At 44.3% G+C, this 12,456-nt stretch overlaps 1 protein-coding gene across 1 annotated transcript in view; it reads left to right on the top strand.

Moving 5' to 3' along the window:
* The window catches only part of RET (ret proto-oncogene), a 57,061-nt gene extending 52,385 nt beyond the window's left edge, over positions 1 to 4,676 (top strand). Inside the window, exon 20 of the mRNA XM_005906264.2 lies at positions 415 to 4,676. Coding sequence (XP_005906326.2) covers positions 415 to 572 — 158 coding nt within the window. The 3' untranslated portion in view covers positions 573 to 4,676. The remainder of the gene's footprint in view (positions 1 to 414) is intronic.
* Positions 4,677 to 12,456: the final 7,780 nt, after the last annotated feature.

Here is a 12,456-nt window from a genome sequence, read left to right as displayed (position 1 = left end):
GTAGTAGGCTGGGATGGAAGACAAGTAGGCTCCTTTACGTTAGAGCACTTTTTATAGAAGCTTTCTGCTGCAGTAAGCCAGGCAGTACAGCAAGGTGCTGATGCTTTATGCTGCCTTACAGAAAGAGTTAAACAGGTCACCAGAGATTGATCAGATTTGAGAATCTGAAGCTTGTAAAAGTCAAAATTGGTAGTTTCTGGTAAGCTACAGTTACCAAGAGAACATGTGATGTTCCCCCCTTCCCCCAAACATTACCCATGTTTTGGAAACCTGGAGCACGAAACCCTGCAGGCAGTTGGCCCAGAAACCAGAAGTTTGGTTTGAACCTCAAAGGGAGTTTTGCCAAGGCCTTACTGTCTGCACATGAAGTTTGGGTTCTTCAGCGCAGAACAAATGATCTGTTTTCATTTTTAGGCATGTCAGACCCGAACTGGCCTGAAGAGAGTCCTGTACCACTCACGAGAGCCGCTGGCACCAACATTGGGTGTCCGAGATATGCAAATGATAGTGTATATGCTAACTGGATGGTTTCACCCTCAGCGGCACAATTAATGGACGCGTTTGATAGTTAACATTTGTTTGTGAAAAGTAATGGACTCGCAAGGGGAAGACACATGCTGAGAACAGAAGGTCTGCCGGCCCCTACTTGCACATTTCACACTGGCTGGCAGGCTTGCCACCCAGCAGATGTAGCGCGCCGGACGGTGCAGGTGTTCCTTCTTCTTCCGCCCTCGGCAGCGCCCAGCCGGTGCATCCGTGGGCACCACGCACTCCGCGCTCACACGTATGGGTCCCTCACTCACTACCTGAACTGTTTGATTTTTTCTGGTTGCCTCCAAACAAGGCCACATGATTTAAACATGAAGCACACACACCAAAAAAGGCAGCAGGGGAAAAAAAACCTGGCCCAGACGACCTGTCCTTGTTCAGAACAAGAGCCCGGCCAGGCCGCATAGGGATGTCAGAGCCCAACCAGGGCTGGAGGGGAAGAGGGGACTTCTGGACAGGCCTCACCCCAACCTTCAATATCCTGGTTTTTTTTTTTTAATCATGTAACCTTTTCTTAGGAAGACATTTGATTCTTATTATGATTAAAATGATCCTTAGGTTTAGCACAATGGAGAAACATGATGCCACATTTAGTATGTAGGTAGGTGGGTGTGAGGGGAGGGGGCTTTTAGGACACATTTGTCCACCTGGCTAAGAGATCACACCCCTGTGATGAGAAGTGTATGGAGGAGGGGGCCTTGGAGTGGAGTGGACTCATATCCAAGGATTGCTGACCACAGAGACTTGGCTGCTGCAAACTTCCCAGCCTCCCCCACCACAGCCTTCAGTACCTACCCATCCAGTGCCCCAAAGTGGCAGGGGCTCATCTCACACGTTTGTGGTTGGGACTTGAGCTCAGTCTCAGCTAGTTAGGTTAGAAGTAGGGTCGACAAATGACCAAGGACTGTGACACCTCTGATGACGATTCTGATGGGGAAACGACAGTGTTTTGGCTCTTATAGAGCTTGTGTGAAAAGCTACATGTGTCCATTCTTCCTGTGTTTGTAACGTAACGCTGCTATGGCAAGACATTTTTGTTCTTAGGTTCTGACCATGACTCATAAGCTTCTTGTCATTCTTCACTGCTTGTTTGTGGTCACAGACACTCAGCACTCCTCCCATCCTGCGGGGGTGGCTTTTGGGAAGTCCCAGGGGCTCTTCTTTCTGTCCAAACGCTGTCACTTTGCAGGAGACGGTTGGTTGCCAAAACACTGCCTGGGTTTCAAACTTAAAGCACTGTGAAAGAACTTAACGATGTCTCATGAAAACGCTGGATTTTATAGCCATTTCACCAAAGTGGTAAAGTGGTAAAATTATGGCATTTTTGTGGCCAAGAAGGCTTGGATGAGTTATGTGGAGGAGCCGTATGTGTGTGAGTGTGTGTATGTGCACGCACGTGTGTGTGCACACACCCAGGGAGAGCACGGGAAAAACACTTAACTGCAGATGCAACATGGCTTTAGTTTGAGCCATTGTTCAGACACACTGTGATAAGTTCTTTTACAGGTATCTAGTCATGGTAGTAAACTTGTGGGTTTCAGATGTGCTTAATGATCGTCTTGTTAAATGCAGAAGGAGGGAGAAACTTTCTCAAGTTATTAAAAATGCCTACTCAGCGTGAGAGGCTGTAGCAGTTTGTCCTCAGCACGGGGAGAACTCCAAGTCTAACTGGCTGACCCAGTGGTGGGGAGTTAACCCTTGACTCATAACCTAATTGTCTGTTCCTGAGTTATCCAGGTATTCATACTTGTTAGTCTATCAGACAATTTTCATATGCATATGCACAGAAGTTACTAAGTATTTAAGTGTTACTGAGTATTAAGTAACAATCTGTTTTAAAATTTGTTAAATCTATTTATGAAAGGTTATTAAATCATCCCGTGTCAATTTGCTTTTGTAGTCAAGGTGACTAAGAAAATCATTTCAGTTATGTAAATAAAATCATGTATTGTACAATGTGTAAACTTCTTTTCTCTTGTTAACTTTCTGGTTGGAAACATTAGGTTTCTGATTTTAAAGTTTCCATATAAGGAGTAAGATGTCACAAGGGCATCTATTGTGGTGACCACTGGGGAAGTAAGACTGATTGAAGGACTGTGGGGCCACTTGGTGATGTTGTTGACTTGCCTTGTATAATATGTACACAAACAGCTGCATTTATAGTAATTGTGAAAACTAAGCTTGTTCTGCCACTCAAAGGATTCCTTCCCTAAACCAGAGCAGCAGCCAATGTCGAGTTCAGGTATTTGCTCTTCTCTGCAATTTGCTGTTTGTTTCTTGAAGCTGGAGTTGGACACTTCTGAGAGAGACTGTAAAAGGCATTGTCATGACTGAAAGGTCTGCTGGAGGAAAAACTTTGCCCTGAGCCACTATGAAATCTAAAATACTAAATGCTTCTGTTTATGACTTCCTGTTGGGTTATGCAGGAATGCTATGAGCTCCTCAGAAACCTGGCAAGGAGCAGGTGGTGGGTCAGTAGGGAAACACGAGTTATTAGCAACATAAGTCTGATTAGCGGTTACATTGTGCTCTGGACACTGAGGGCCTTGGGTGCACACGTGTGCACACAGTCATGCGTGAGCCACCCAGGGGCTGCCCCAGGCCCACGGTGCTCCAGCTCTTGGCCCTCAGTGCCTCCTTCAATCTAGACCTCAGGGATGGGAAGTGAATATAATTTCTAGACTCAGTTGTTTGCCTCTGAATGTTTAGAAACCCGTGTTGAAAAAAGCTAATACTAAAATACGAAAAACTCCTTTTTCAAGCAGAGAAACATTCCATAAGTAGTGTGTGTGTCTACATGTGGTTTATTTTTCTGAAAAGGCACATTCTCCACCAGGCTCCACACAGGATTGCTTAGCCACAAGGTCAGCTTATTTGGCTAGAAATGTAGTTGAATATTGGAGGAGGGAATGGTTACCTGTTCCAGTATTCTTGCCTGGAAAATTCCATGGACAGAGGAGCCTGGTGGGCTACAGGCCATGGGGTCACAAAAGAGTCAGACACAATTGAGCAACTGAGCAGGTATTTGAATATAATGTCTGAGAACGTCTTGGACAAACACTTAGCATAAAAGGGAAAGCAGAGTTTCCCCCACTAGAAACAGAGCATTTTTCCAGGCAGAGGAGTGGATATTTCCCTCTTCTCCTTTGAGCATGTTTATATATGGGGTATTTGGATGGTGGTATATAGGGTGATTCTAGAAAGTGTGGAAGAAATCCTTACCTCTCTGTCCCTGGAAAGATGCAGTAAGAGTGGGTCTGAAGGGCATGTGCTGCAGTGGGGGCACACCCTCCCTTCCACGTGATTTGGCCCGTGGTGCTTACCCTCTGGGTGGGCCTCTACATCCAGAAAGCACCATCCACTCAGGTTGCCTGCACCACTCCGTACCTTCTCCACGGCAACAACCATGGCAGGCTCACTAGAACTTTATAGGAACTTCCCTGGCAGTCCAGTGGTTAAGACTCTGTGCTTCCATGGCAGGGGTTATGAGTTTGATCCCTGGTCAGGGAACTAAGATCCCCACATGTCACCCAGCACAGCCAAAGGTTTTTTTTTTTTTTTTTTTAATAATTAAAAGAACTTTGTAGAGTTTCCCACTTCTTTAGGGAGCTGGGATTCACATGAATAATTCTTGGCTGAGATCAGGAGAAACCAGAACCTGTATGTAGAGAGTTTTTCAGTGTGGAGTATGGTGCTGTGCCTCCAGAAGAGGCTGGATGGGTGGCTGTGTTAACTAACAGCTGGGAGGATAAGCTTCACTCTCGGAATTAAAGAGGCACGTACATGAATGCTTGAAAGAAATCCCGTTAATCTGTGCACCTCAGGTTTCAATTGCTGTGCCAAGTGACGAGATATTTTTGCAGATGTTTCTGGAATGTGCTAAGTCACAGGACCTGGCGAATGGCGATCTCTCAGAGGAGCTGTGACAGGGAGGCCGTCTCGCTGTGTCAGCTTCAGGGACATCAGTGTCACAGGAACTGGGCCAGGCACATGGAGGGAGCCGTGACCAGAGACCACGCCAATCACTGACCATAGGACTTCTGTACCACCCCAGGAGAGACCGTGATCTTGCGTCCTTTCAGATGACACTGTGCAGTTCAAGTTCAAAACTGGTGTGGGCAGGTGAGGTAAGTGCATTCTAAAACTAAGGGGGAAAAAATCATTTTTGAAGAAAAATAAATTTAGATCCTTCAGACAGAGACTGTATTTATCATGCATATCATCAGTTTTTTTAATAAAAATGCAAAGTTCATTTTTTACATCCCTATTTTTATTGATGTCAGTTTTGTCAGTGGTATTCTTTCAGGCTGCACTTGGTTTTCACCTGTGGTCCAGTCCTTTTCTGCACTTTTCAGTTTCCCTTAGAGGAAAGTCATTCCTGTGGGTTGCAAAGGGTCTAGCCATAGGTGGCACAGTGGTGAAGAATCCACTTGCCAATGCAGAAGGTACAAGAGACTGGGGTTCAATCTCTGGGTTGGGAAGATCCCTTGGAGTAGGAAATTGCAGCCCCCTCCAGTATTCTTGCCTGGGAAATCCCACGGACACAGGAGCCTGGCGGGCTGCAGTCTATGGGGGCGCAGAGAGTTGGACACGACTGAGCAACTGATCACACATAGCCTGGAAGAAAAGAACATAAGGCTGCCTCTTGTTACCGGAGGCAAGGGACTTTGAAGGACTTCAGGGAGCCCATATGTGCCTTGTCACAGCTTCTGCCCTTAGGAGCTCCTCTCAACAAGAGCAAGTGACTTGCTCCATGCTTTGTACCTTTTTTTTCTGGGAGTTTTAAAAAGCTTGAAAATTTTCCTTGAGACTCTCTGGCCACAGGACATGAGAAGTCAAAGTTCTTGGATTTTTTCAGAAGTCCAGGGCAAAGGGGTTGGAGGACTTCATGAACATATTAAAAGAAAGATAAGATTACAGGAAACAAATGTATGTATGTATGTGTTTATTTAGCGTGGGGTCTTAGCCATTGGACCAACGGGGAAGTGCCCATAGGAAAGAATTTTTAATGTCAGGAATGACCCAGAAGAGGGAAAGATGGAAGTTTCTCAGAGGATAGTCATTGAAAGAAATGAAAAGAAGCGTTGTGGCAAAAAATAGAATTGTTTTTTGTCTGCACTGTTGTGGCTTGCAGGATCTAAGTTCCCCAACCAGGGACTGAACCCATGCCCCCTGCAATAGAAGCATGGAGTCATAACCACTGGGCCACCATGGAATTCCCAGGAAATTGTACTTTTTCAGAGAGTTGAATCATCTATATAGCTTTGTAGAAATAAATAAGACCACCAAAAGAGAATGAGCAGGGTTTATTTATTCTGCACTTGCTCTTGCAAAGGAAGAGGCCACCATCTTCTTGCTTTTGGCGAGACTCAAAGGCAGGCAGAGGAGGAAGAAAGCTTTACCGGAAAAAAGAGAAATAGTGGGGGAGGCTTATGATTGGAGGCTATTGGCATGAGGAGGCTGAAGGCACTAAAGTAACTAGAAACTGAGCATCTTAGGTGATTCACTTGGAGGATATATTTGGCTTTCTTTGGGCGGTTTCAAGTTGGAAATTGGGGCAAAATAAAACAGGGAGTCTGGCAGTCATTGACCAGATCCTGACCATTTGGGGCTGGTTACTGCAGAGGTTACGGGTTGGAGTTCTTTGGTTCTACGTGGGCTGGCCGTTGTCTGTTTGCATATTCAGTCTCTCAGTTCCTCTCTTTTGGTCCTTTTTTTGCTTGAAAGTTGATGAATACAAGGAAGTTTATAAATCCAGGCCTTTACCGCTTAGAGGCTGATTTTTCAGTCATCTCCATGGTTAACTGTATTGTGAGGTAGTTTTTTTAAAGGATGGATTATATTTATTTATTTACTTTCAATGGGTATTTATTTGGCCATGCTGAGGGGAGTATGTGGAATCTTAATTCCCAGACCAGCAACCAATCCCATATCCCCTGCATTCTGGAAGCACGGAGTCTTAACCACTAGGCCACCAGGGAAGTCCCTGTTGATTGTTCTGTTTTGTTTTTCCCGTAAGAGTCATTCTAACAAATGTAAGGTAATACGCCATGGTTGTTTGGACTTGATTTTCCCTTACCTTCCTGTTGTATCATCATGTTGATCACCTGTCAAGAAAGTGGCTGTTCAGAAGCATCTGGGTCCCAGATAGACGCAAAGAACCAGCATCATGAGCACTAGGACAAAAACAAGAACAGTTAATAAACCCTGTAAGGTTTATTGAACCAAGAATCCCAACCCAAGCCAAGCACAAAGCCCATATAGACCATGAGGATCAAATTTATTAGAGAGTGAAGTAGCTTTGCCTGAAGGCATTGTATTGTCTGTCCCAGCTTCCCCGTTTCAATGACACAAGGAGGGTATTAGGAATGGCACAGATCCTGACTAACCAACAAGAAATCTAGAGCAATGCAACTGTCCATCACTACTTGTGTTAACAAGATGGGACTGATCGGTGTTCCATCTGGGGAAGAGGCGGTACTGCTAATGTCTTTTGCCAGAGTTAGTGCTAAGTTTCTTACAAATCTATATTCATGATTTCTACTGATGGAACACTGCTCTAATTGTTCACATAAACAATGAGACAGAAATTCCTCCAGGTTGAGTGCTGCATAATCAAGGCTGGCTTTGTTTTGGAACTCAGAATTTTCAGCCTTGGTCATTTAGAGACTTAGAGTCTGTGTATAGACAAGTCTTTGAATATTATTACTAACTTGCATGAGATGTTGTGTGCATGCATGCTATGTCACTTCAGTCGTGTCTGACTCTGCAACTCTATGGACTGTAGCCTACTAGGCTCCCCTGTCTGTGGGGTTCTCCAACAAGAAAACTGGAGTGGGTTGCCATATTCTTCTCCAGGGGATCTTTCCAATCTAGGGATTGAACCCGCATCGCATCTCTGGCATCTCATGCATTGCAGGTGGATGCTTTACTGCTGAGCCACCAGGGAAGCCCAAAGGAAACAGGACCAGGCATCCTGATTACAAAAGATGTAATATCTGGTAGGGACAATGGAGATCTAGGAAAGAAGTTACTTATAACAGAAGGCTGGAACCAGGGCTTACATGAGTTGTGCTATGTGTTTGGGTCGCTGTTGGTCTTTTACAGGTGGCAAATATTTGACTTATCACTCTGTGAAAGTCACTAAATTCAAACCTGCTGCTGCTGCTGCTAAAGTCGCTTCAGTCATGTCCAACTCTGTGCGACCCCATAGATGGCAGCCCACCAAGCTTCCCCGTCCCTGGGATTCTCCAGGCAAGAACGCTGGAGTGGGTTGCCATTTCCTTCTCCAGAATTCAAACCTAAGGTCTGGCAATTACCTAGATTGTAATAACTGTTTTGTTTTTTTTCTTCTGACAAAGCAGGACACAAGGAAAGTCACAGGTGAACTTGTTTAAGGTGATTTTCCATGTTGCTGCAAATGGAGCTGCCATCAACTGTAATTCTTATTGTCTCCTTTGATGAGATGATAGCTTCCTTGTGGTTTTCATCACGGGGGTCTCAAGATGGAGGGTAGACTCAACAGTCAGTTTAAGATCTAGGTCTTGAGGGTAGACTCAGCAGTCAGTTTAAGATCTAGGGCAGTGGCTACTTCTTGGGATAATCTATCAATGGTGTTAGAATGAGTATGTTCTGACATAACCATTGTAATAAAGAGAAAAGACAGGTGAGGAAAAGGGTCATTATTGGTAAATGACAACCAGAGATCTACAGAAAATGAGAATAAGAAGAAGCAAGCCAATAAAAATACACACACACACAAGAATTAGACAGGCTTTTGGTCTAATATCTTGGGGAGAACTATTCTATATCTTGCACACTATCCTAGGTCATCTGCTTGTTCTAAAGGTCTTGAGTCAGCTCCCTGCTTCTGAAGATCAGCCTCTTTTGGGGGTCTCAGAATCCTCAGTTTGAGGTCCTCTATTGGAATAGCCTTCCAATTATGTGGAATTCCAGATTACTTCTTAGTTGTGAAACGTGAACCCGAGGATTGATGCCCTAAAGTTTCACTGCTGTAACATATTCCCTCCCAGATGAAGGCAGAAAAGGTATTGACTGCTATTATTCAGCCTTAAAAAGGCATGAAATTCTGACATGTGCTGCAACATGGATGAAACTTGAAAACGTCATGCTAAATGAAATGAGACCACAAAGAGACAAACACTAGGTTTTTCCACTTACATGAAGTACTTACAGCAGTCAAATTCTTAGATACAGAAAGTCAAATGGTGGTTGCCAGTGGCGGGGGGAGGGAAAATGGCAAGTTAGTGTTTAATTGGTAGAGTTTCAGTTTTGGGGTGATTAAAAAGTTCTAGACATGGTGGTGGTGGTTGCATCAGGATGTGAATGTACTTAATGTCACTGATCTGTGCACTCTAAAATGGATAAAATTGTGAATTTTATGTTATGTATATTTTACCATGCACACACAAAGAAAGCAATTGATTGTCTTGATCTAGAAGCACACTGAAAAAGCTAAGCAAAGATTCACTACAGAAAGTATGAGTTAAGTGAGGAGTAACAGGATGGTATTTGAGTTAAGAAGTGAGGAGTAACAATTTTATTGATGGTCCTGCAGTCTTAAACCTGTCCTTGTAATGTGGGCATATTACAATGGCAGGGTATGAGCAGACCTTTGGATCTAAGGCTTTCAACTATCAGTTGGATCCCTTACTATGCTTACAGTTTCAAGGGTTATTGGGGAAGTTTAAGCAATGGTTTGGTAGGATCTATATGAACTTTAATAGGTTCTCTTCTGATTATTTTCCCATAACAGTGGAACTGTGAGCCCATGGAGTGTCAGGTTCAGTTTCAGTATTTATCTGGGGCATGCACCAAAAATAATGCAATATTAAATATACACCAGAGTATTGGGGACTATTGGTGAGATTCCTGAGGACTCCTTTACTCATAAGCAGGTTGATTCTGTTCCCCGTTAGTTTTTGGTGCATAATTTCAAAGGCATTTCTCAAATGAACAAACTTGTTCAAAGTCAATGTTCCTCAGAGTAGAAGGCCCAGAGCATCCTTGGTGAAGTTATGCCATTTAGAGAGAGAGACCCAAGAGTTGGTTGATGTTGCAAAGAAACAATATAAGAAGCAGGAGGTTTCCTGGAGGAGGAGAGGAATTAGACTTAGGGAACATGATGAGAGCCGGCAACATCAGGTCGGAATGTCATGCTTGTGCACCTCATGTCTCTCAGGACACATAATTGAGATGGAAGAACCCCATCCAGTTTTACTGACAACTGCAATAAAGTTTGTCCTCATGGCTGAACCCTAGACTCACAGGTCGAGGAGGCTCTGCCTGTGTTCTGCACCATAACTCTCCTCCTCCTGACAGACAACACTTTTAGACAGTACAACACAAAATAGAAACACAAAAGACAGCAAAAAAGATGCAAAAGAATGATCTGATTCTATCAAAGATGCCAGTCAAATGGGAATCAACAACAAAACCTGAGTACCAAATAGCCCAGGACTGCAACTAAATAGCCCAGGAATCTAACATAAAGACAGCAGAAGTTTAAAAAAAGAGAGAGCAGAGGTAAGACCCCAAATGAAGAATTGCAAGGTACAAGGAGGCCACATGTATCGCATCTGCTTGAAGTCTTCAGTCTGAGACAACAAGCAGACTATGATGCAGACCATATCTTGGTGGGGCCACCAGGAAAATGATACAGATGAAGATTGCCCCAATGAAACAGGCAAAGGCCATTTATTCAGAGCTTGCCATAGAAAGGGGGTCAGACCCATCACTTATTTTTGACAGAGACTCAAAGGCAGGCTGGGTTTCCCAGATGGCTCAGTGGTAAAGCATCCACCTGCCAATGCTGGAGATGCAGGTTCAACCCCTGGGTCAGGAAGATCCCTTGGAGGAGAAAACAGCAACCCACTGTAGTATTCTTGCTGAGATAATCCCATGGTTAGAGGAACTGGCAGGCTATAGTGCATGGATTGGCAGAGTTGGACACGACTGAACACACACACAGACATGCAGAAGCAGGCTGAGGAAAACTTTATAGTTTAAAAGAAAATCCTCAGAGGTTGGTGGGAGATTTAGGGTTCTTTAAACTACATCCTTCTGATACTAATCATACCACAGTTGTGCTTTAGCATTTTTCCCAAGGGAACTATTTTATAAGCCCCAGTATATCACCCATTATCTCCCATAGAATTTGCATTATGCATTATCTTCTCTCTAAATTCAAATTACATATATTTACTGTATGATTTTGGAGAAGGCAATGACACCCCACTCCAGTACTCTTGCCTGGAAAATCCCATGGATGGAGGAGCCTGGTAGTCTGCAGTCCATGGGGTTGCTAAGAGTTGGACACGGCTGAGCCACTTCACTTTCACTTTTCACTTTCATGCATTGGAGAAGGAAATGGCAACCCACTCCAGTGTTCTTGCCTGGAGAATCCCAGGGATGGGGAAGCCTGGTGGGCTGCCATCTATGGGGTCTCACAGTCGAACACAACTGAAGTGACTTAGCAGTGTATGATTTGGCAGTCAATAAGCTTACAATTTAAATTCATCGATGGCAGAACCTAAACTGTATTTTTAAAACAATTCTAATGGAGGATTCAAAGAACAGTTTTAAAGAAATGACACACTGCTATGATTTCATGCCAGATCCTGCACTGAGAGAGCCTCTACAGTTTCTTGAGTTTCCGTTTTCCCTGTTGTAAACTGAAGACCATAACCTATTCCATAGAGGTATCAAAAGACTCTCCCTAGAGCATGACCAGGCAACCAGACCGAAGTGTAGTTGTGGCAGGCAGAAAATGTAATCAGGCTTGTCATCTGCTCTAGAAGCTGGTCAAATGGTAGAGATTCTGGAAAAGAGGGATAATTACGTATTACTATAACCAATTCAATATATATTTATTGACCACTATGTGCAAAGTCCTGGGAGACAAAAGACATGACCCTTATTTTCAGAAGCTTAGAGACCCATGGAGTCTATAATTAGATGAATTCTTTACCCTTGAGTCAGGTTGAGGGGGAAAGGGTGTCAGAACTGTAAATGTTTTCATTTGTTCAGAAATGATAATAAGAGCAGAATGAGACCTTGAAGTTGGGTAGAGACAGGATATTCTACAAGCCTGGCTTAGAAGTAGACTTCCAGACTCTCCTACCCATGGGATTTTCCACAGGACATATCCAAGGAGAACATCTGGCTTAAAGACATCCCAACAACCATCACCAGTAAAGACAGCGGTCATTAGGAAACCCCTCAGAACACCACCTAGAGTGACCTTCCCTAGTGGCAAAGAGTCTGCCTGCAATATGGGAGACCTGGGTTCAATCCCTGGGTTGGGAAGATCCCCTGGAGAAGGGAATGGCAACCCACTCCAGTATTCTTACCTGGAAAACCCCATGAACAGAGGAACCTGGTGGGCCCCAATCCATGGAGTCGCAAAAAGTTGAAGCGACTAACACACAGAACACCACCACTCCCACAGGAGGCACCCCCTAGTCACCCCAGACTTCTGCTCTAACTGATGCACTTCATGAGAGCCATGAGCTCTGCCTACCACATACCTGCTAGGCACAGTGCCAAACACTTCAAATACAAAATTGTTTAATCCTCACAACAATCTTAGGAAGTACATGCTGTGTTACTGTCCCCATAACATAGTTGAGAAAACAGGCTTGAAGAGGCTAAGTCCACGAAGCCTGCCAAGGTAACCAAATGCGGAAAGCAGAGCCCAGATAAGAGACCTAAGCCCTCTTAGCACAGTCATGTCCTGCCCAGACAAAGGCAGATGCCCGGTATCTCCTCTACTGCTCGGCTTGGGGCCTGACAAAGTGCCTTGGGGATGTCTCTGGAACAGCAATTGAACGATGGGAATGTCAGGGACGGCTTTTCTGCCCCCTCACCCACTGAAGTCAAGCAACG

The sequence above is a fragment of the Bos mutus genome, chromosome 28 (genome assembly GCF_027580195.1).
Source record: "Bos mutus isolate GX-2022 chromosome 28, NWIPB_WYAK_1.1, whole genome shotgun sequence".
Lineage (NCBI taxonomy): Eukaryota > Metazoa > Chordata > Mammalia > Artiodactyla > Bovidae > Bos > Bos mutus.
The sequence above is the reverse complement of the archived record's forward strand: the minus strand, read 5'-3'. Positions and strand labels throughout refer to the sequence as shown.